Source organism: Orbicella faveolata, unplaced genomic scaffold (genome assembly GCF_042242905.1).
Source record: "Orbicella faveolata isolate gen_17 unplaced genomic scaffold, um_ofav_v1 contig_12, whole genome shotgun sequence".
Taxonomy (NCBI): Eukaryota; Metazoa; Cnidaria; class Anthozoa; order Scleractinia; family Merulinidae; genus Orbicella; species Orbicella faveolata.
In genome coordinates, this window is record NW_028301539.1 from 11,951,017 (window position 1) to 11,976,661 (window position 25,645).

General features: G+C 37.5%; 1 protein-coding gene across 10 annotated transcripts; it reads right to left on the reverse strand.

Annotated features, from left to right (window-relative positions):
- Positions 1-210: 210 nt before the first annotated feature.
- LOC110054295 (uncharacterized) lies at positions 211-25,185 on the reverse strand. 10 transcript variants are annotated; one of them, XM_089282419.1, is made up of 26 exons: positions 25,075-25,185; positions 23,372-23,560; positions 23,074-23,150; positions 16,648-16,759; positions 16,258-16,296; positions 14,920-15,033; positions 13,613-13,699; positions 13,181-13,351; positions 12,540-12,658; positions 11,966-12,044; positions 11,276-11,335; positions 10,426-10,509; positions 9,926-10,026; positions 9,452-9,523; positions 6,996-7,053; positions 6,526-6,576; positions 6,064-6,168; positions 5,510-5,581; positions 5,275-5,361; positions 5,102-5,191; positions 4,783-4,935; positions 4,185-4,252; positions 2,912-3,758; positions 2,710-2,791; positions 2,342-2,427; positions 211-1,947 (listed from the first exon to the last, which is right to left on the reverse strand). In XM_089282419.1, the coding sequence occupies exons 4-26, from the start codon at positions 16,675-16,677 to the stop codon at positions 1,663-1,665; spliced, it is 2,940 nt and encodes a 979-aa protein (XP_089138545.1). In that variant the 5' UTR covers positions 16,678-16,759; positions 23,074-23,150; positions 23,372-23,560; positions 25,075-25,185; the 3' UTR covers positions 211-1,662. The 10 variants fall into 10 exon arrangements, with proteins under 10 accessions (XP_089138545.1, XP_089138544.1, XP_089138543.1 ...); XM_089282418.1 differs by lacking the exon at positions 23,074-23,150 and having other exon boundaries at positions 23,372-23,491; XM_089282417.1 differs by lacking the exon at positions 23,074-23,150.
- Positions 25,186-25,645: the final 460 nt, after the last annotated feature.

A 25,645-nucleotide genomic window follows, 5' to 3' on the forward strand; every position in this document is an offset into this window, starting at 1 on the left:
TTCAGATTCCTTCTTCAGCGACTGGAGTTTGAGATTTCCCCTTGGGGTGCGTTATTTTAAAATAGGCTTTTACTAGCGACTCGGCCACATGAAGAAAGTTCTTATCTTGTGTTATCTTACTTCAGAATAAATCTCCTAATACAGTATAGCAATTTGTTCATCCAATTTGTTCATCCCTAGTTTTGTAACACAATTAAATGCACTCTACAATTGTGAAAATAGTTTAAACAATTTAACTAAAGCTCGTTCTCTTTACTGAATGATCATAAATAGTAACATTAATGCACAGCAAGTGATTTAGACATGTAAGTTTTTTTTTTCTTCTATTTAACGAGAACCTAAATTTATAGAACGTAACAGCAAAACTATATAACTCTCGTACCAAAAAACGAGTTTAGCTCACCTAAATAATTATTTTAACGACTAGAACTTAATTATCATAAATTAATCTATTTTGTAATTCTTTGCAATACAAAAACGTCAGCTTAAATTGCGTGTAACTACATGTCTATATCGTTGTAAATTGGTAATATATTTTACATGGTAATGATTTCAAAACGTAACCACTCACTCCACTGTGTGAATGAGATTTTAAAATATATTGATAATTTAGCTTTTCTTGCCGGGGCTGCGCATTTTTTATCTACAGGCAGTATCTAAAACTTCATTATGCATCTCCGAGAGACAAAATTTGTTTCCAACAAGGGAAGAGTTATAAGCTTTAAAATGCAACTTGAAAATCCCGCAAGAGAGAATTCAAACCACAATTGGAAAGCAGATCATATGAAAATTTGAGTAAAATTGCTTCGAATGAGAAATACAAGGCCCTTGCAAGCATTAAATCATCCATTTTGATAAATGAACACAAACAATTATTCCGATAATTAAAAAAACCTTTTTAGCAAGCTTCCAATTTTGGTTCCATTTGTTAAATGCACGACCACATACAGCGTTCTTGAACGAATAAAACCCATTTGCTGGAAGATGAAATTGATTGATTGTATTTATGAAGTATTCATTATTTTTCAATATGTTTTACATGGCAACAACATGACAGATTTTCAAAACTTTTCTTTCCTGACACACACAAGCAGTGAATTCTCTTTCCAAACGCATAGCTGTGTTTGATAGCAATCAGTTTCACCCATTCCCAAGCCTCGTTCCTTAGATTTATCTCTCTATCTTGTGACATTTCTCACTAATGAGTAAAACCAATGACAGTTAGGCTCGCTAATTAATTTCCACTAAGTTCGGTTTGACTCACGATACGTTCGACGTCTGAACCGAGACTCGGAAACTCCTCTGCTAAGTTTGTAAACGCATTTAGAAAAAAGGACATTCATTGAAAACCCTTAAGGTACATTGATTACATTTTGAATAAAAAACAGCATTTAGACTGTGAATTATCATCTCGTAGATTTTCACCGCACTAAGTGGATCTAACAACAGACTTTCACAGAAAAATAATGACATTCCTAGAAGTCGCGATACTACAACACACCATGGGGTACTTAACAGAATAAACATCCATGTATGTATCTTACAGTGTGTTTACAACAAAGTCACTTAATGGAGGGACTACGATTGTGTTTCTTAACTATGTTCGGGAATTCGTTTTATCGTGAAGAATTCTAGTGTATGTAAAAGGTGTTTTCGTGACTTTCAAAGACGCGTAGCCCGATAAGAAGTCCTTGTAGGAATCTCTCCAGTTTCTTCTCTTTCCCTAACGTAAACTCCTGTCGTGACTTCTCTTCGAGACATACTGCTCTTAGGAGAGATATTCCCCTCTCGTACCGTGACAGCTTCTATCGCGGAGGAGTCCCTTGGGGGTACATTCTCACTTGGCAATAGAGATCTTAGTCGAGCTATTTCACAGCGGGCTTGGTACAAGTCAGCGGTCTGCTGCATGGCTGCGTCTTTGATGGCGCGGTGTTCACGCTGCAGTAACTAAAGAAATATGCAAGCTCTAAGTTCACAATGAAATACCCTTGAGTAAATAAGTAATTACTGGAGGAGACCGAATTCAACAATTGCCTCATAATCCATTTTTTACGATGACTAAGAGTAAAGATCATAAAAACAATGTCACCTGTAAGGAAACCACGGACAAATGTGATATTAAATCAGAAATTTCTGTAGGGTTTTGGTTCCTATGAGAATACTTCCTTACCCTCCACGAATTGCGAAATTAAGTAATTTCAGTCTTTCTCGTCGCTGCTAAGCTGGGATCTCTCATAGTACATTCATTCATGTGATTCTACCATACCAGTTTCATCATATTTGCATGCACATCCAATTAAATATCACTGATATAACTCTCGGTCACTAGATAACAACTTACCACGTTCTGTCGAGCCAGGTCAAGCTTTTCACACTTGAGCCTTGATATCTCGTTTTTAAACATTTCCATTTGTCTGAAGGAAAATGCTGAAAATCAATGCGAAACCAAGAGTTAAAAATTGACTGCATAAATGCTAAGGCGTCAAACTATCTCAAAACGTTGTAATCAATAAAAAAAACAGTACAGTTTCAATTATTTCCGTTGATAAACCAGCAATAAAAGTTAACGAAAACCTGTTGATGCTAGCGGTGTACAAGAAAGTGGTTTTTATAGCTACGAGTAATTTTGAATACCACGTTTGTTTAACGTAACACAATCAATGAACTAGTTAGCCAAGTACGTCAGCAATCCCACTAAACTATACTCACCAGTAGAGGACAAATCTTCAGTCGAGTTTAAAGCGCTGCCGGTGTCTAGTTTGGGCAGTGATGGCGGTCGTTCGTCAAACACCTGAGAAGAAGCAGTGATACTTTTTTCAACACGTGAAACTTAATCACTACAATAGACGAAAAATATAAAATTGTTAAGAGGAAAGCAAGGGGCGGGATAATGCGGGTTCAAGTTACTGACCTGTTCCACTCTCTCGGACTCAGGGTCTGTTGGATCAAACATCATAAGGCCAGGTGGAACAGAGCGTGGCCTGTTTGATTCTGACACATCAAACAAGGGCGAAACGATGGCGGTTTTCTTCTGCTTTTGTACAGGAACTGGACTCGAGCCCGCTGCGGACGCGGACTGTGTATTGACAGTAGGGATATCTTGCGCTTTTCTTCGGAGATAAGGCGAGCTTGTCGGTATGTCACGCTCCTTTCTTTCTTCTCGGGATTTGCGAACGTAATGTATAGGAGATGTGCTGCTTTCGGTCGCAATTGAGCTTGACTGAGTGTAGCCTTCAATTCTACCAACATCCACGCTGTCCGGCGTGTCCGAGCCCCTTCGGTGACGAGTCGGAGACCGATCGTACGTCGTAAGTCTAATTGGCTCGTCCGACTCATCTTCGGGCCCCGAACGGTATCCGCCGACATACCGAACTTGGTATTCTCCTGGAGAGCTTCCCTCGTAAGATACTCGTGAAAGTGGTGATTTGTCGAGCACTCGAGAAGGAGTCCTATAGGTACGATCATAACCTTCTAGTATAGGCACTGACTGCGCGTGAGTCATGTTCTGGGGCATATTCGACGATAGTCGAGGTGATCCTGCAGAATCCGAAATCTTTTCTTTCCGTGGCTCTGGCGTCCGTGAACGTGTGTTATGTTTCCTCGGAGAATGAGCTTCCTCATCACGATGTCGAGACATCTCGGACGTGTTCGATTCAGAACTGGAATCGTCTGCCGCGTAAAACACAGCGCTGCTTTTGTTCTGCTCTTGGATGAGAAGCGACTCCATACTCTTACAGCGGCCCTGAGGCTGCTCAAGGCTGAAAACAAATGCATACACAGGTAAGATATCGACAGATACACCACAACTAAAACACAGGGGACAATTGGAGAAGACTGACATCAATTATTTTTCAAAATTGCTTGTAACAGTGTTTGTATGTAAGCTGTCGTTCATTTCTGAGAATCTAGTGGTGTATCAAGAGAAACTAAGCGATTAATTTCGGTATTCTCATCACCTGTTTGGTTAACAATGTATTGAGAAAATAGATGTGGATAGCTTTTGGAAATCACAGGGTAAAAATCTCTTTCTCGAGAATTACATGACATCGATGTTCCCGGTATGAGACTGTTACACTTGCTATCACCTTTACGGACGGCAATAGGCAGTTTTAAAAGTTAAATAACTGCTCTGTTTCTCTACTTTTATTAGTGTCTGTCCAGCTACACTTATTGACTCGACTTACTTCTTTGGTGGCTTAGGAGCCTTCCTGGGCGCTAGCAGACCTTGTGCAGATTTTCGTCTTTCCTTCGCCTAAATGGGAATAAAAATCACATCACCTCTACATCAATGATGAGGGTTGAGGAAGGCACTTATGAGGCGCAGTAAGGAAACCGACTGAGTGTGACCCAGAGGTTGAGAGCGGTTCAAGCTGTTCTAGTACAAAGCACTTTGCTTACTGTCTAGCATCCGATTCAAAAGATGTTTCAGCAGTAATACTTGCATAATAAGTTTCGGCCACATGTTTACACCGTTCGTGACCACATTGCTCACTGGGAGACACAAAACGACTAAAATAATTGTGAAAACACATTGAACGTGTAAAGCTCTTATATGCTGCCATTTACAACAAGCTCGAGATTCTCCATGAATTTCTTTAAAAGGTAGTACAGTGGAACTCCACCTTACAGTCACCCCGTTAATACGGCTACATTTTCATGGCCCGTGTTAACGGGGTTCCAACGCACTAAAGCTATTGCGTTACATGAACACGACGGAAAAAAAGGAAGCGAGATGAAAGTGAAATTAACAGAGAAAAGCATTGCATAGGTTTTCTTGCTCACCCTCTTGGCCCAGGTCTTAGGAAGGCTGTCATCGGAGTCCACGTCATCTGATTTAGTAACACGTGGCTCTCTCATAGAAAAGGTGCGACTAACAGGGCTGCCTTTACGTAACGCATTCCTGATTTTGGATATCTTGTTGCTCCTCCGTGGAGTCTAAAGCCAGATACACACACACAATTAAAGATTGGTGATATGGCATTAAGACATCTTCTAGTTGATGATATTATTTACTCTCATCACTTGTTTCTCGGCATTGTATTTACATAATAAGGAGATATCAGACGTTGATGATAATAACAATCCCTAGCTAGAGCCTTACCACCTCCTCCCCCACAGCATCAAGAATCAAAGCATTCTTTTCAAGTAAATCTTTAGCTAATCCTCGAAGTAGAGTGGAGCGTGTTCGGTCCTGAAAAAATACATAGACAAAAAATAAGTAACATGTAAACGGCGTACGGGTACTTAATAAGATTAGAATATTATTAGACTCACCGCTAATTTGGCGAACTCTGCACTGTTGTAAGCTGACAGCTCTGCATTTATCAGTTTGGTCAACAAGAACTTGCGAAATTCAGGGCCCTACAAACGACCAAATGATGCTCATCATGACAGGAAGCTCAACATTTGGTTTTAATAAGGGAATGAAGGAGGACACCAGGAAGGACAGACAATGAGGGTTGGAAAAAATGTTTGAACGGAAAAATCGTGCAACATCGCAGTGACAAACCTTTTTAAAAATTGCAGGATTTGGTAGTTTGGGCCCAAAATGAGGAACATCTTCACGAGCTGTCACGGACACCTAGAATGACATCAACAATTTTTGAACTAAATAAACTAGCTTCACACAATCGAATTACCAAGATCATTTGGTTGGTCGGTTGGTGAGATACAGAGTATGTGGAAGTTGACCCTCATTCAGACATCACTAAAAACAATTAGATAATGAGCCCGAGCTTTCTTTTGCGTGACATAAATCTCTCGAGTCATGATCTCAGTAATAGTTTTGATATTAACCTACTAGTCGACTAGTAAATTATGTAAATCTTCTTCACAGATACATCGAATAAACGAAAGAGCTACCGCCATTGCACACAGCCAGTAAGTTGCGTAGCTTAAAAAGGAATGGCATTCGTGATAGAACACTAGCACTTAGATTATTTCTTCTAATTCATAGAACCAGTCCACTCAGGAACAACGCCCAGCACCAAAACAAGAGAATGTTGTTCAACAAACCCTGAACTGGGGAAAAGACGCATTTGAATTTCAAAACATATACCACACCTTGTATCTCGTGTTGCTGGTGTTTGGTTCCTCGACTTGTACTACTATGAAGACGTGTAGAAAATGCGAGCGGATAGAAACTGGTGAAAATGGCGTGTTCTCATCCTAAAGGCAATCACAAAATTGCTTGTTAAAGAAAATGAAGACCTATCCATCACTGAATTCTCCTACACCGCAATGTGCATGTGCCTTCAACAAGAAAATACAGACCAGCTTTTATCCTTCTCTAAGAAAAATATTCTTCCAGTTGTTAACTGAGGCTGTGAAAAAAAAAACTTTCGAGAACATAAATTTGTAAGGGAGCAAACTAGCTAATGCTGGTCTGACAACTGGCATGGCTTTACCTTATTTATGTTAGAAAAAGAATCGGAAACAATTCGAATGTTTCCACAAACGTCTGCCAAAAATGGCTTACTTGCTCTCATAGTCATTTAAATAACTAGAACACTGAGAGAAACTTACCTGGAAAACTATAGCAACAATATCATTGCCAATGTGCCTCTTTCTTTGAACCTTGAAAGAGAACAAAAACAAGATCGGTAAATCTACAACATACATGTAACCATTAGGTACACAAGTTCAAGCCTTTTAGTTCAGATTCCAATTCTTCTAACTGAATTCAGTTCTGGGAATTTGATGAGAAATCAAAATAATATCTCCTAGTTGATAACTGCACTTGTTCTCGTCACAGATTTGCTTTAAAATTCACAGAATGATATTGCAAAGAGAAATGAAACCATCATTATTTAGAATAAACGGTGAATTATCCAGGTGTAAACGAATGTGCTTGTCAGCAAGAAAACGGAGACGCTAACACTGAGTTCATCAGGAAAACGATGATAAACTAACATATCGGTAACACTTCCTTGTAAAGCTAAACTTGAATTTCATTGACACTGATTATTTAGAACATTCAAGTTTTTTCTCCATACCTGTTGGTTGTCCCCACTACTGTACGGTAGGAGTGTTGAGACGTGAAACATTATCTCTCTGCAATGAAAAATAAAAAGCCATGATATAAACATGTTAATAAGTGGTATTCAAGCATGCCACATGACCAAAGACAAAGTACCGCACAACAGAGAGTCAATCATTACACCAGCAAAAATCGATAGTAAAATGGGATAAAATGCGATTTCTTGTAAATGCCCAGAAAATAGGCAAGCTTAACAAGTAGTTGCAAAAACCCTGAGTAGTGTACTCCAGTCTGTCACAATGAAAATGCATTTGTAGTTATTTGAAAACAAAACCAAAGCCATTCCAAAAGGTGATTGGCTCACACGACGTTTTCTCTGCCATTCCATTAAATTCAGACATACATAATAAACTAATATATAGACTTAGCCAAGCCTAAAAACAGAGCTCCTGAACCGGGTTGTTGAAAACCAGATTAAGCTAACCCAGGATAAGCGAAAATTTTTGAGTTTTTTAAACTTTGCAGTGAGGTTTTCTATTCACATTGTTTGGCCGTCTGAGTTTGAATAATCTCAAACTACACAAAAGATGAACGGTGAAAAACATTTTTACACAAGAAAAATACATATTTTGGTTAACTTTTAATCCTGGGTTAATATTAACCGGCTTCAAAACAACCCTGCCCTGATTAAACAGTAAGTAAATCTGGCTTGAGCCCGCGATCTAAATTGAAAAACCAGTACTTGGTTGGCGGTCAACTTTAAGAAAGCACGTGATATCCATGAGCTCAAAACTTGAATCCGCGATATGGTCACGTGATACTGATCAGCAGATACCCTGTTTTGACAGGTGTGAATTGATCATAGCATGGATGACCAATATCAAAGATGTACGCTGTAAACCAAGGCTACGTAATTATGTACATGTCTCGGCACAGGCGGCCCAGACGTTGAATACGATTAATACGTGACATTATGCTGTTGGCGATTGCGTTACAATTTTAGCCGTTTATAAGACAATGTATGAGAATGCTTCGAAAATTACTCTAAATGCTACGTCTAGAAAATAATTTGAATAAAATGGCTTACCTTGTGTTTGCATTGCGTTATTTTGATGTCTCTGGGTTCCTGGAGGTGGTTTAGAGCCATTTAGGCGAGTTTTACTTTCTGGCGGTTTGCTTCCCCCAAAAGAGAAACGAAAGGCTGGCGACCCACTGGCCCGACGGCCCGCACTCAAAGCTCCGTAAATTCCACAAAAATGGTCTAATCTCGTCAAAATTGCTTCATGGCAGCCGTCGATAACTCTTCTTCCCATTCGCTTTCTCCCAGGGTTCCAAAGTTTATCTTAACCGCTCGAGAATCGCTGGTTTTCAAGCTCTTGCTTTCCATTTCTGCTCCCTTTCGATCCGTAACCGATTATCTTGGGCACAGGATTTGAATTTCTAGCTTAACGACCTCGCCTTCGTGACAAAGTCGCCTCCAACCGTCGAGAGGCACGGAACATTGGTCAGTTACTCGTTGCCATCTCTCGCTGCAGTTAACAGTGCTTTTAGGCGCTAAATTCAGCTGGACATTGTTTGCTCCTTGTATTTTTGCAGTTAACAGTGCTTTTAGGCGCTAATTTCAGTTAACACCTCGGCACGGTGCAATTTTCATGATCAAAAAATGCCCCGTGCCTCTCGACGGTTGGAGGCGACTTTGTCACGATGGCGAGGTCGTTAAGCTAGAAATTCAAATCCTGTGTCCAAGATAATCGGTTACGGATCGAGACGGAGCAGAAATGGAAAGCAAGAGGTTGAAGACCACCGATTCTCGGGCAGTTAAGATAAACTTTGGAACCTTGGGAGAAAGCGAATGGGAAGAAGAGTTATCGACGGCTGCCATGAGGCAATTTTGACGAGATTAGACCATTTTTGTGGAATTTACGGAGCTTTGAGTGCGGGCCGTCGGGCCAGTGGGTCGCCAGCCTTTCGTTTCTCTTTAGGGGAAGCAAACCGCCAGAAAGTAAAACTCGCCTAAATGGCTCTAAACCACCTCCAGGAACCCAGATTCATCAAAATAACGCAATGCAAACACAAGGTAAGTTATTTTATTCAAATTATTTTCTACAGGTAGCATTTAGAGTAATTTTCGAAGCATTCTCATACATTGTCTTATAAACGGCTAAAATTGTAACGCAATCGCCAACAGCATAATGTCACGTATTAATCGTATTCAACGTCTGGGCCGCCTGTGGTCTCGGTCAACTTATTAGCTGGAGTATCGCCGCCATGTTGCGACATTGTGAAGCATATGCACCCACAAGCAATATTGCTGGCCATTTTTACCACGAGAAAAGCGATTCACAGATTTCTATGAGTATGGGGCTCCACTTGGCGGCCTTTTGGGCTGCTGGAGCTCTGCTATTAAGAAATATTAAATGAAGGATTTCAGAGAGCACTCTTAGAGATACATTAAGTACCGGTAGTTCTTACTTGGAATCCAAGACTGTGTGAATAGACGTTTCTCCTGTTTGGCCATGCTTCACATCCAGGCCTCCATTAAACCTGGAAAAAATAACGCAAGGAATTGCACTGAGTGAAATCTTAATTAACACTGACTATAAAGGAAAGATCTGTAACTAACACGACAGAATATGTAACTAATACAAAGTACTTATATGTATGTTAAAGAGTTATGACCCATTCTGGTACTAATTGATCAGTCGTAGTATATGATTATCATATTTATAAAAAACCCTACGTAAATAATGCACTAATTTCTATTTGGAAACTTAAAGTGAAAACAAGACAAAAGGGAATAAAGAACGTGAGTTTACTCTCCATTGTTACATGCTATATACTATAATCCATCAGATGTTTCACTGTGTTACAAAATTTTACATAAGAGATAAAATGCATACATGCACATGGACATGTAGAAACATTTCAACAAAATTCACAGCTTACCCTTTGAAGTTTTTCAGAGACACCTTGTCACCTAACAACTCAAGGAACTCATTCATGCCTGCACTGTGAGTTTGATTGCAAAAATACTCCTCTTCTGTTGTCTGAAATTATGCACAACACACAAATTATTACATAGAGTGACTGATGTCACACCTGTTTTGCACATATAACTTCTGCAACAGGACTATCTAATAAATAGAAAAAATTTCCATGTTTCCACGCAGTTGTAGAAACACGAGTGGAAGTTTGGGAGAGTGAGAAATGCTGTGGGAACACAAGTCAGAAGTCGATAGGCAAGGGTTTGCATAGTTTTATCAAGTTCTCCCAAACTTTTATGGAAAAAATACACATGCTGATTGGTTTAAAATCATATTGCTGTAACTCCAAAAAAACACACCAAAGTTGTCACAATTATGTTGTTCATAATTTTCTTTTTTTTTCATTTCACCATATATTTGCTAACATTTATTAACACTGTTTGTAAAATTGTGAATCATTACCTGTCCATATTTCTGGTAGATCACTCCAAACTTGAATGAATTTGATAAGTTGTGTTCATCATACTTTACAATCAGTTCTGATGCCTGAGATTCACAAAAGAAAACATAGACAGTAAGAAAAGGCAAAATGAAAACTGACAGGTAGAATAAAATCATGGAAGGAACATTCCTAATTTGAATAAAGGAAATGTTTTGAGTTACTTGAGTCGCTAAATATGTAAATGTACATGTAAATGTGATACATGATACTAAAACGCTGTTATAACTACAGTGTTCTTTACAGTGTACTTAGATTTAAATATTTAGTGAGTAACATTGGTGCATACAGTCAGTGGACCTTTCTTGGCGATATGGTGGCCATTTTGAATTCCATTGTTTCAAATAGCTATTATGGGATGCTCAGGAGGTAAATACATACTAATATGCCCCCTGGGCATCCAATAATAGCTATTTGAAACAACAGAATTCAAAATGTTTGACATATCGCTAAAAAGGTCCATAGTTAATTTGAGGAAATACCAGAGCTTGTGAACTGCAGATTGAACATTATATTACAATATCATAGATGGTTTTTCTTTCCATGTAGTACAAAGTGTCAACAGTGAAAGACTATGAATACAAAACAACTGTGTGGAGGTCAGGAGATATTGAACAGGAGGTTACCGATATTACTCTTTTTTATATGGCAAGGTGGTCTTGAGGTAAATCTGAGCATTCTGATTGGTTCTTTCTTGGTCAGGATTTTACAATATATGGATCGTTTCCTCCATGGTCCTCCTTGTTGTTGACTCTACATTAAATTCAATATAACTGCATTACAATGTCTAGTGCGATTATGATAATTATGTACCTTAGGATGAGCCAAAACTTGAAATTGATCCACATTGTCTGCATCCTCCCCAAGAAGATACTGAAAGGAATTAACACAAACTGCTTACAAACACACAACATGTACACACTGCATGTTATAAATAAGCTAAAACCACAGAGCTAACCTTGTTAAATTAACTGTGTTCAAGCTCAGCCCTCAAAAGCGTCAAAAAAAAGTAAAATTTGACATTCTTTTAGTGAACATTTATTTTAAGGGAATTTTGGTACCTCTTGTCCAAACCTTCGCTGTTAAGATTCCTCTTTTAAATATATATGTCAAATTATTCTTGCATTTTGATTGGTTCTTACTTATGATCAATTGGAGACCAGACACATGGATGACATCATTAACATTTTCCAGTTTCTTTATTCTATAAAACAAATAGAGTCCATGTTGCAGACTGCATCTGTCCAGTAATCCATCACAGAAAACATGAAAATGTGATAAGAACATCAGTGACTTGGTTAATTGCCTCCTGTGTCACTTTTTTTCTTACTACATTTTGACATCATCTGAGATGAAATTTACTGAACACACTCACAGCAACATAGATTACAGCTTTTACCTGAATGAACCCCAACAGGTCACAAAGGAAAATCATATAAGTAATGAATATACAACAGCGTTTTAGATAATTTACAAAGAGCTGTTCCAGGGTATATTACTTACCTTAGTAATCTCCCTTGGACTTGGATTTTCAGATAGATTTTCTATTGGCAGAGAGTCTGCAATAGTCTTTTCAGTTGTTCTGTTAAGTACAATGAAAACAAACAATTGTCCACAGCTTAATTTTAATTACACAGTAATAATTATTATAAGTAACAATTAATAAGAAAACTTGTCATTGAATTATGTGTAATATTTAATTTTTTTGGTTTGTACTATACATAGGCACATGCAGTCTGTGACTGAAAAACTAACAGCATTTTTTTGTAATGCATTACAAAAGTTGCTAGCCTATGTCAATTGAAATAGATTCAACTGCAGGTAAATCTGGCTGTGAACAAGTACCCTAATGAGCGCTCAGACCCTGTCATATTCCACTCCTTCCCTCTCCTTTTGCTTGCTAGTATGATTCTGTATAGTAGAAGTCTATTTAATGGCACTTGCAAACAGTTCCCAGACAAAATCCAGTAACTAGTGATCTTGTCTGTGATGCAAACTAAAAAGATGCATGTCATCAAAAGGGTGTGAGCTACATGACAATTAATAAATCAACAAAAGGCTCAATGTACAGCTGTACCTTAAAATAACTCTGATAAATCCTTGTGTGTCACAGCCATCCAGCTTTTCAATCTCTTGCTTTACAGACAAGATAACAGGACCAAGTTTCTCATCATCACAAATGAAGTTCAGATGTTCCTGAAGTGTCAACAAACCAATGAAATTATTATAATTATGATAAAACATGTGCATTGTACTGAGCCCACATTCACCTCTTACGATGTTGGTTAATTTTGAAAATGCAGTGTCATAACTATACTGTATTTTGATTCAGACAGTCATGTACATGAAGATGACACTTGCATGGCTGTGCTGAGTCAAAAGAACATGAACCAGAGTGTCCACTTAGTGCATGAAAAATAAGACATAATTATAGGCATATCAAAGGTCACCTCAGAAACCAAAAACCCAGGGAAATCTCTTGACGTATTGTACAGCATGTCATTGTTAGATGACTGTCTTTAAATTATACCTTAAGCCACAAACATCTCACTTGACAAGTGAAGCACAATTTCAAATTAAAGTAAATAATTTCCAATAAAAGCTAAGCTCAAAGCTACGTGTACATGTAATCACCAAAATTCTAATTTAGACTTGTTTTATCAAACAGAACCACAGAGGACATAATCTAATCAAGCAACAAAGTCTTTGAAAGCAAACCTTTCCAATGAAATCCCTCCTGTAACTCTGGATGACATTACTTGTCTCAATCTTGCAGTCAAGATGCTTGAAATTGTTGCCATTAATGTTAGAATGGTTACTTCCTTCCAACCAGTATTCACCCCCAACAGGCAGAACCACTAAAGGATAAGGTCCACCTGCCGCCAACACCTGCAAAGCATAGGGGATGTTGATAAAACATGGCTAAAATTAACAAATCTATGAACATCAAAGGTCAAACTCACTGATGATGATCTGGCTGAGACTGTTGATCATGAGGTCTTGGAATTTGACCAATATTAGCTCCATAAAACTAACAATGGTATGTTCAATGTGCTTGCTTATTTTTAAACGGAATTATTTTGGAATACATGTATACAGTCTGAAATATACAGGCTATCAAATGCAGTAGTCTTAAGCTATGTCATGTACCTCTCTGACAGGGTCAAGATCTCTCGGCATTGTATCCTCTTTCTCCTCTTCTGGATCAGTTTCTTCTTCTTCTTTTGAAATATCACTCTGAATTGTGATTTAAAAACATATCAGTATGCATGTAGGTCTGTGTCAGAGCCTAGTGGCCTATCAGGCCAGTGCTTACTGCACATGTATCTCTAGTTTTTATAACATGGATCTAGATAAGGAGTATTTCTGCTTCCCCCTGGATGGAATGTAAGTATATCACAGGGTTAGCCCCAGCATTAAATTGCCTGGTACCCATTGCTACACCTAGGCAGAGAGAGGCACTGTGAAAGTAAGTGTGTTGCCAGAGGGCATAACACAATGACCCCAGCCAGGGCTCATAACTCAGAACACTTGGTCTGGAGTCCAGAATAATAACCATTACGGCACAACAACTCCCAGTACAAGAACATGTAAATTGCATGTACATAATGAACATTTGTCATCAAGAATGAAAATCACTATTTCCCATGCTCCCAATGAAGACAAGTCCATGTTTGAGCCTAGTTGCCCATCAGGATGTCCCTTACATGTATCCAAGGTTTTGACACCATGAAGGACCAGAAATCTTTTTACAATGTACTTCCATTTGGATGGGATGCTAGTATTAGTCTGAAATCCATTCATACCCATGGTCACTGTAAGAGTTAAGTGTCTTGAACACATTTCAGTGACCCTCACCAGGGCTTGAACCCGGACCATGTAATCCAGAGTTCAGCACATTAACAATTATGGCACAATGCCTTCAACAATAAAGATAAAAGGTACATAACATTGTTAGAAGTGCTAAAATGTGACATGATGGGGAGGTTGCTGGTGCAAATGCCTGTAAATCATCTCTGCATCAGTGAATTGATGGGATAACCTGAGAACAATGTTGGGAAAAAGCTGCAAATGTGTTACTTACTAGGAAATATCCACACCTCCACTCCCCCCCCCCGGAAAGATTTTTGGTTTGAACCCCCCATCCCTCTGGAAATTCCAGTTTTAGTTAGTTCTTTTCTTTACAACTTTGGGTTTTTTAGACCTCATCCCCCTTGGAATTTCCAACCGCCCCCTTGGGGTGGGTATGGTTATTATCCGGAACCATACAATGTTAGTCCTGAGGGCACTGAACAGATGAGCTATTAAGGTGTGACCCATTTACTGGGATGCTAACTGAGATGTGAACCACTATAATTGCAGAGGAAAATGTAGTTCTAATGGTATGCAGCTTTACTACAGAATGACCCTGTTAAAACACCTGCACGTACAAGGGTTATGTTAAATAACAAACTAACCTCTTCAGCTTCGTGATTGACGTCTATCTTTTCAATAACCAATGACGGTATATACTGAGAATCTGGCCTCAACAGAACAGGCAATTCAGCTCTTTGGTCTTCAATACGATTTGACTGTAAGGTGACCACAACAAAAATATTAAGTTATTGGCATAATGTTTTGGTTCTTACTTTTGTGTACTGTGCCACAAATTTGTTTTCCAGAAACAAAAAAATTGTAAATCAGGTTTTTTCAGGACTTGTTTACCTCATATTACTGTGGTTGTAGTCCAAAACAATTAAAAATGTTTTCAAACTTTTAAAGCAAAGACATATATTGCAACATAAATGAGCTTTTAAACAGCCATTTATGATTAATTCAAATTAGGTCATGCTATGCTTTTAATCACATAGTGTATATATATGTAAATATCCTTATTAGCTAAAATCATTACATGAACAATTACATTTATCATACAATGTAGTTTTTCTCTTCCTTTTCATTGGCCCAGAACCCATGTGACAGGCAAATTACTGCGTACAAATAATGGTCTGCTCATGAATAATTGTAACCACACTCTCAGGTGACAAATAGCAGATTGCTTCCCTGAACTTTCAGTAAAGTCTGCATATGAACCAAGTGGCCCATCAGGCCAGAGCTCATCCCAGTTTCTACAGCATAAAGCGACTAGGAGAACACAACACAATATCCCCAGCCAGGGATTGAACCCAGACTGCTCAATCCAGAGAGAAATGCCCTAACCATGAGGCCACTGCGCCCAACTCTGAGCTTTCAGAGAGTGATTTAAATATTTTAAAAACAAACTTGGTAATCGAATGATAAAACAATAACTGAACTCAGTTATCGCAAAATAGAATGATTTGTCAGTGTCTCCCAGATGACCACTGACAAAACACAGTATTTCTAATGAGTTATTATATACTATCTTTTTGCAAGTAAATATCAAATTAAATAGTTGGACCCTGGTAATTCAAACTTGGTTATTTTTAATTCCCCATTATTTCAAACTCAAAACTGTTTCCCTTGGATTTGCTCTTCATTCATTTACTATCAGCTATCTTGAACTCTGGCTCTTTCAAACTACAGTCATGTATTATTTGTTTCCCCTGAGAACTCAAAATAGCGGGGTTCAACTGCACAATGGTTTGGCTGCTACTTAAAACCTGTGGTTATAGAGGTACGCACAGTCAATTTTGAACAAAACCAATACAACTGTATAATGCACACCAGTACTGCTATGAAAACACAGTGTTACATGTACATGTAAGTTGCAAATTATTGTGAAAATTCAATGTACTTAATAATGATATCACCCATCTTGAGTAAACATAACTTACCAGTGCTACTATTAAATCACACAATTTATCATGTTCTTTCTGTCAGTAGAAAAAGAAATGGACGCAATCTCAGATATGAAATGTATAAAAAATTACCTCTAAACTGACAAAGTAACAAAATTTTAAAATGCATTCTGACTAGCCAATAAAAATACTTTTGCTAAGTGATCTTAATATACAGAATAAGTAGAAAACAAATACATAAAAAAATAAATAAATAAATAACCAACTCTAGCTCACAAATTGGCAGCTGCTGTCTAAGCATACTTGCAAGCTACTTAAGACATTTTCAATGATAAAAAAAGCATTTTTATGCAAATGCACTGCATGTACATGTACTTGTAAGATGGTAATTTAGTGATTCAGCAGCAAATGAAACTTCAAACCTACCATTTCCATTCCAGTCTCAATAAGGGGCATAGTCCGTGGATAGGACTAAGTGCCAGAGAGCCCGAAAGGACAAACCGTGAACTGTCTTTTGTCTATCTCTCATAGCCTTGCCCTATAAAGAAAACTGACAATAACTATTACAGCTTCTAAATCTATATATTACAAGCTGTGTTACTCAAAGACAAACTTGAGATAATCATTTACACATTACAAAGAAACCCATTTGTCTAAACATAAACAAACAGAAAAACTACTTGGAGCTGCTGAAGGTTAAAAGTATTATCTCCTGGTAAAAATTAATGCATTGATTTTCATGAATACCTAACAGGTAACCCCAAGGTTGATAACCAAGTCTATCAATTAGTCAATAACAATCTGACAATATTTCTCAAAGCACTTACCAAATAGCATTATTATACCGACAAGGAGTCTATAACTAACTAAAGGTAACATGATGTTTTCAATTGATAACATTTCAAGTGGCATCCCTTTAGGAAAATTCCCAAATGCAGTAAATAAATTCACTCTACAATCATGGTGATAAACTAGTATTACTAAGTGTTTTTCACAAGCGTGCCCACAAAACAGTTTCTTAAAAAACAATAATCCCATGATCAATATGAGATTCTAATTATCCTAACATGTGATTACCCAGTCACGCAATTATTAAGTATGAAAAGCTTTCAAGTGATGACCGTGAGATTTCCCACAAGTACCTTAATTTTTCTATAAATATGCATGAAAGTGTAACTATAAGACTTCTGTTTTGGCAAGCATATATATCTATGTATTTTATTTGTAGAAAAAAAAAAAGTCACACAATTAAAAATTAATATTAGAAAAGTGCAGATCAAAGTGCACCATAAACAAAATTGGAACATAACAAGCCAAAAATTAAAGAAGACAATCACAACTGCTGTTATTCAATAAAATCAACTGTACACCTTGTGTGAGAGTTCTGAGAATTCACATAAATTCACACATTCAAGAGAAAGAAAATGCATGCCCTCCAGTAGAAATCCTTGCTCTAACTGATTGTTACTTGTTTATGATTTTTCCAAATGCAAGTATTTAGTCACAAACACTACATTGATCTCTCAGGTACTAAGCCATCAGCATGTGGTCTCAAATCTCCTGCTGTTCAAAGGAGAAAGAGAGCATGCAAGCAGAAACATGTCTTACTGACTTGACCATGATGGGTAGTTTGAACATTTATGATCTATTGCAAGCTTTGCTCACCGGGCTACACTGCAGACACGTCATCTCACTTAGCATTACTTATTTTCATACATAAATGTAATTAACTTCCAAAAAATGTTTGTGTAATAAAAATCAGTAAATAATAGGCATGCCGAGTATTTGCCAACAAGCAGAGCATTGCATAATGTTTAACATCAAAGAAATACTTCAAGATCATAAAATCTATAGCCCTAGTTTAAAACCATGACTTGAAAACAAACAGCTGGATAACAACAACAATAAAAGCTCTTTTTATATTGGCAGGATCACGACCAAAAATAACTTGAGGGCTGAATCTGATTGAGTGATAGTGATGGAACCGAAAATATGACTACAACCCTCTGGGTATTTCATTTTCTTAGAAGCAAAAAAGCTGATTTCATAAAAAGAAATCATACTGTAAGTTAGCTTAATGCTGAAGGTGATAGCTATAACATGTAAATTATAAAAGGGAACAGAAAATTGACCTTTATAAGAATGTTAAATGTTTATAATTGTTTTCTATCAGTTGAATTATTTTGATTCTCCCAAAGAAAACTAAACAAAAATAGCAAAGTTTGGATAACAACGAAAGGACTGTCATTGTTATTTTAGAAAGGAAACCCAAGTACATCCTGAATACCCTAAGACGTGATTACTTCACCAAAGACGATTTAACCACATCCAAGTTATAATATTGATGTGGCCCTCAGAACATCAAACAATTGTTTTAACCGAAGTATGAATTCCAAAACAGAAATTGCAAATGACTTGACAAAGACTCTATTGTACTAAGAAATAGGTGTAATTAAGCTCTTTCCCGCTCCTTGCGAAGGGAATTAAATTGAATGCAAAACACGACAACTTGTCACAATTCATGTAACAGATAATGACTCACAAACCGCCCATGATATTTAAGCTGGTTATTTCAAAAATGGTTCACTTGCTTTACAACATACCTCTTTCGTTAAGAATACTCGATTCGAGCAACTTATGAAACAAAAGTTTCAGGTGGAATTGTCTCTCGAATCGCGGAAGGCGCTCGATTAATTGCTTCAATAGTAACCTCATTTGCCGGGCCAAGACAAGGTCGAAGAAATGTTATTTTCGATAACACAAGCGCTAACCATCGCTAAACAAACCTAATTGCAATAATCAGAAAGCAAATGGAAGACTAAATTTAACGTACAAACATGACAACCCGCATTCACTTACCGTCAGCTCGGGCAAGAGGATTTATGAAATTTAAATAAGAAAGGTTCCCGTAAAAACTTGAAGTCTTAGAAGTTACCGCGTAACGCCTCGAATAAAAGGTCACGAAATTTCCTTTCGGCGATGTACAACGTGTCCGTACCGCCCAGAGTCGCATACATTTGTGCTCACCGCAAAAATTACCCAAATAAATATTTATCTCGAAATCAGCATAGGAACAATGAAATGACATAAAATGTCTACTCAAATACGAAAAGCACTCGAGGCTAGAAACGAAAGCGGCAGTCAAGATTGGTCTACATGGCGTAATTCCCGACTTCTATATCAATATTCTAAATTAGTTTTTCTCCGAAGGGAACGAAATAAAATTATACAGTTTTATAGTCTTTAAAGGTTTCTTTGTTCCCAATATATTAAAAGTAAACTACATAATACACTAGCAGCAACATGAAATTACAAAAGTTAACAATATTGACAGCTGGCAGGCTGTCGTGGAATTGTGCTGTAGTACTAATGATCAACGATCGAGAAAATGTGTAACGAAACGTAAATCAACGATCGTAACCCAAAAATACATACCTTAAATGATGCAGTTGATTAAACAGAAAAAGAGACCAAAGCCTCCAACAAAAGCACAGCTAATAAACTGCAAAGTTTGCTGAACTTTGAAAACGATTTTTCTCGACGAGAATTTGAGCTTCCTATAAATAGCCACTGACCTGTATTGGCATGGCACTGCGGGAGCAAATGGAGTTGCGAAGGGGCCTGGTTCCCATTCGATTTCGAATGAAACATCTCTTACAGTTCAATAGCAAAGGGAGAAAAATCAATAATTCAAGGTTTTTCGAACTCAGTACCTAACAGAAAGACTGTGCATGTAATCATTTAACAATGCAAGAAAACACAAAAAATTTGGTCAAATTGGCAGAAAATCTGGCAGAAACGATTGTTACGTCACACCAGGCCAATATATAAAGTGCGGGAACCATTGGAAACAGTGTCAATAGTAACTTCATGTTCTTATTAGATCAGCTCCTTCGTAATAACAATGCTACCATTTCCAAAGGTTTTTCAATCTATAATTAACAAAATGCCAAGAATGACTTTTTTTGCGCTGACTCGGCAATGCTTTACTATTTACCGCAAAATTCAATTTTTTCTCATCGTGACAAATTCTCCATTAACCCGTAAAGATCCAATATCTTCAATATCCGTGAGAAAGCACAGTAAGCAGTAATATAACTCTTAAGCATGCAATCGACGATATTCATGGACCATGTGCATGAAATACAAAAGTTTGCTTCTAGTAAAACGCTTTTGATTGTGTTGTCAAGTTGTCATTAACGCTTCTACACTGCCAAAGAAACGGACTCCTTCATAAAAGGGACACATCATACAAACATTTCCCGAGGTCCTGGTGAAACCAAATGCATAAATCTCTTCCCGCTTAATACCTCTATAATAAAGACAGCTAGCCTCTCCTCTAAAGTGTTCGTGCTATCAAAGTGATTTGATTGTACGATGGATAATCAATGGCACTGAAAAACCCAGACTCGCGAATCGCCGAGAGGCTGGGACCCACGCCGATACACATGTTTGAAAATATCCGAGACTGTTACCTAAATGACTCTAGGTCCCGAGGCAGAAAGAAACACTTAGAAACGAGACTTAATGACTAATCACAAAGGATTCTGCGATTTCCAGTTCGGATCAAAAGTTTCCCAAGACCCCTTCATGGCTTGCAGTTGTCGATAATAATTAATGCAATTATAAACACTTTTTAAATATGAAAACATAAAAACCGATTTTTTATGGAACTGAGTTGAGGTTTGCTAAGTGATTTTCATTTATATTATTTTTAGAAGATATAGTTACTCAAAATAGAAGTCTATTTTAATACCGGCGCTCTCGTCGAGGTTCTGTTCACATGGTTACTCAGTATGGAATTACTCGACCATTGAAAAGGATAAACATTAAATATTTCCCACACGCTACCCCGGTTCAATATTTAGTCTTCATAAACTCAGCTAAGTAAAGACTTGTTGTGTTTTCTTAAACAAGCCTCCATATCGTACATTCAAGGGTGTTTCGGGGTGGTAATTGTCGGTGTAAAATGCACGACTTTTACCCTCCCGCAAAAAATGCGAACCAGAGTTTGACAGATAACTCCAGTCAAAACATACCAGAAGAGGAAAACGTTAACCTCATTCTTCCAGTGCCATCCTTGGTTTAATTTATGTTTTTATAGTCCCAATTGTTTTATTATAAATCAATGTACATTTCTAAGCCCTTGCATCACAAGCACACCCACTTCCCACAATTGATAAATTTATTTCGGTACTATATATAATTAGTGACTCTTTCGGTAACTTTAATTTATCATGCAGTTTAAAACAATTAAACTAACTTACGCAATAGAAATATCAGTTTATGTACCTTGTATACTGGAATCTCTCGTTTCCAAGCGGAACCTGTCTGGTCATTTCATTGCCGAATATGGAGAGGTCTCTTTAATGCCGAGAACAGGAGTGAAGAATTAATCATTGAATACTGTTCCAATGTGAGTGACCAGCTAGATTGATTTTCATGGTAAAAGGTGTTTTCTAACAGGAAATAAATTTTATTGTGAATCTACCAAAAAAGCTTCAAGAGGTTTCCACGCGCGTTTTCAAGAGGTGTCCACTTCAGGGGGGGTGAAAATATATACACAAACTTCAATAGACCTATTTATTGAATTGTTCGTGACCATGATTGAGTGTTCTCTTGAGGGGGTCGTCGTTAATTTGGTAGATGTTTGTCTGTATAGGTTTTTGTTGACATTTGTTTATGTAGTTAGGGCGTGGTTTTACAAACATCACGAAATCAACTTACTAAGAACAGTAAAAAGAAATCAACAGATATAGAATGTAGCTTTTACTCAGTTATTGAACTATTTTGCCATAATATATAACGTGACTTTGATTGATATTCATTAAGAAACTGCAAATCATGCAATCTTCCAATTAATTAAGCACCGTTATATCTGCGCAACTGTCAAATGCCGCTCTCCAGTCCTCTCCAGTGGACGTCGTTTTTCATAAAACGCCGCTAGCAAGCAGAGCTTGAGGCACGTAATTCGAAAAGGGGACTTGAATATTTTTTCTATGGATGCTTCTAACGTCACGTAGAAGTACAGAGTTAGATTTCCAAGTTGCCTATCTAAACGTTAGCCTCAAAGGTTCGCGTAAAGTCAATACAAAGTTCACCTCCCATATTCGATTATAGAAAATATGGATGATTCTTTTCAACATCGGTTTGTGTCGTGACCGTGTGCACTAATGACGTATTGGGATCTTTCGTAAAATCTAGTGCAACCGTAAAAAAAAAAAAAAACTTTAAAGATTTGCCTGAGATTCGTAGGTGAAGGGTACGTTAATTTAAACAGTAGGAACAATACCACTAAGTACATGTTTTAATTATGTTCTCGAGCAAAAATAACCTTGTCGTTTATTCGGATAGCTTAATGTCAAACATGCAGTATGTGCACTACGTACCACTTGGAAATATGTCTGCAATGAAGCTCAGTACCAGACATTTTTATTTTTCATCTATTATATTACGCTATTATTTTTATTTGCTTTTTTTGTTTACAGTGTTTTAAATAATGTTGTCTCTTTTTGATTGCTTGTAGAGCCTTCTGGCGTTTTTTTTGCAACCTGAGTAGTAATAAGTAATGCAACTTGTGCGATTGTTGGTGAAATTTGTGCTAACAATTGGTTTCGTTTCAGACTTACATAGGAAAATGTCGTGAAATTTTGACAAAGGTAGAAACATCTTTTCAGCGGTGGCCGGACGTAGAACTTCATAAATCGTCGTAGAAAAAGACAACCTAATTTACTTCAAGGGTGACACTAAATCTCGCAGCTTACCATAGTAAAAAGTCTTGACAATAGTCAAATTGTCATGATACAAGACCAGAAGCATATCACCTAGTCTAGATGGCACGACACGACTCACCTTGACAAAGGCTTAGGTCGACCAGTAAGCGTCATACTGAGGATTATTATAATGAAGCAAACCAGCAATGATTCATTCTAGAATAGTTTCAAAAGTGTGTGAGCTGTCGTATCATCTTGAACTCACAGAAGCATAAAAACTAAATCACATGCCGCCACTTTGGGCGCCCAACTCCCATACTAAATGGCGTCGAGATAAGAGCCGACTACATTGCATAGACTGAACGTACACATACAACGGGTATGGAAAATGTGTTGCTCTAATACACACTATCAAAGCATTGTCAAGAATGACTCACCAAGTAGTCGAAACACAGGGTACATTTCTTACAAAAGGACAGTAACAAAGGTGGTTATTGCTTCAAAAGACCATTGTCGTGAAGTAGTCCTCTCGTATGTAAGCACTCAGCGGCAAGCAGCTGTATCATCAACAATACATCTGTTAGCTTTGACTGAAATCACGAACCACGTACAGAGTGCAGGAGGTTCTGAATTGTAGAATATAAAAATATTTATAATTACTAGTTTCGATACTAGTCTATCACTTTTGAGATTTTTAAAATTCCCTTCTGCGTTTCTTTGTAACACGCAATAGTTTTATATCAGTATACAGAGTGTTATAGTGTTTTGATGACCTGTGCTAACAGCCGAAATATTAAAATTATATCAAACCATCTGCTTTATTGATATTCTCTTTTCCTTCCAAGCAGAATATAACGATCACGAAACTGTAACGGGCCCGGAATAGAATCAATTGTTTTAGTTTTCTGGGTTTAAGGCTAAGAATTCTTGCGCGCATCATGGATCAATAGCAGATCGAGTCAATAATAAACCTCATAGAAAACGTTTAATTTAAATTGGCGTCGTCACTAGAGATCCGCCCAATAGACGTGTAGGCTCGTGTTCCTTTGTCAAGTTAAGCATATATATAAATCAAAACTAATATTTTCTGAAAGCGAAAATAAATTTGAATTCAATGATGGCAATTCAATGCTGTTAAGTATTAGAAATTTAAAACCTATAGGCACTAGGAAATAAATGAGAGCCGGGTGAAAATTAACGTTTAGGCAAGTCCATTAATTGATGCATACGTGAACGAGCCAGTATAAGTTATAAGACGGGATTGCTTGCTTATTAAAGGAAATTTCTTGTCGCCTCAGTGATTTGCCTGTATTAAGTTTACTCGCAAGGGCCACTGGTCTAGGATGTTAGACGACCGAACTCAGATTTTGGAGTTTTCGACAATATTGACCACACCAGGCAATCACACCAGGCTAATTTATGTGATCACATCTCAAAGGAAAACATGTAACTGGTTTCATGAGCGAGAACAGCACACAAGTTCTCACTGAATGCATGGGTTGGCTCTGAGCTGATTAGCGAAACTGCAAGGTCGACGGTTTTAACTAATTATGGATCTGAGAAATAAAACGACGCCATAGTATTTACTGTAGTATTTACTATAGTATTTACTGCAGTACTTTTTCACCGATAGGAAACATCAATTTTCCATCCACTAAAGCAGTATTCTATTGCTCGTTTTGTTTGCACAGAATAAATATAACACTTCCCATGCAGCAAAATTTTACACGAAGCACTAGATTATTCTGAAACAAGCCATTTCTCAAAGGGCCAAAAAAGGACATAATAATAAAACCTTTGCTGCAGTTATTTAAAAACCACACTGACTCAAATAACGTATTGAAACTCATATTAATTAATCAGTTAATTCCCAAAAATGAACATCATTATTTTCCAGATATAATACGAGAATAATACAATGTGATCGCTATTCAGGTGATGTTCCACCATATTCTCATAACTGACATAAAAGAAACTCATGACAGTCAGTGAGGAGAATTTATTTTTCGACCTTGGTACGGTGGGACAAGCATAAACTTCCAAGTTTGTTGTTTAGTCATGAATGTCAACTTATTCAATGTTTCTCAATAAGCAAAGTTAAAGGTAAACTGCTTAAATCAGAAGGAAATTTGGTACAAACCTTGTTTGACAACGCAGGCTAAAATCTTGGGTGTGAGTTAGGAGTGATGCCAGTTGCCATTCCTTTGCTATTAATCCTTGGTATATTTACCCTGGAGTGATCTTGGCACAAATAAAAAGCGGCTTAATCTTCGAGGGCTGATATATCTGACCAGCTCACGTCGTGGTATGTTCCGAGACATTTCAAGGCGTCATTTCTGAAATATTTTGAATATAATTAGACTGTTGTCCTTCTCGCTTTAAAATGATTTAGAGACAAATTTAGTTGCAGACGTAAAGTAGTCTGCTTCATGGATTATATTTGCCTTTGGCCATATTCCGCATGTTATATCTGCGTCCTTCGGCAGTTTTACGAATTACGTAATCTGACGTCACAACTAAACGACAGTCCAATTGGTTGCCATGGTAAGCAAAATATTATGTTTCCATCACACTATGAGTGGAGTATTATTGTTGAATAAGAGCTGAAAGTTCAAGGAAAAAAGATGTTTTGTCAGCACTTTTACTGGTAAGCTGATCTGGAATCTCTCAATTTAATCAACAATCATTTCACCGACCAACACTCAATTTCT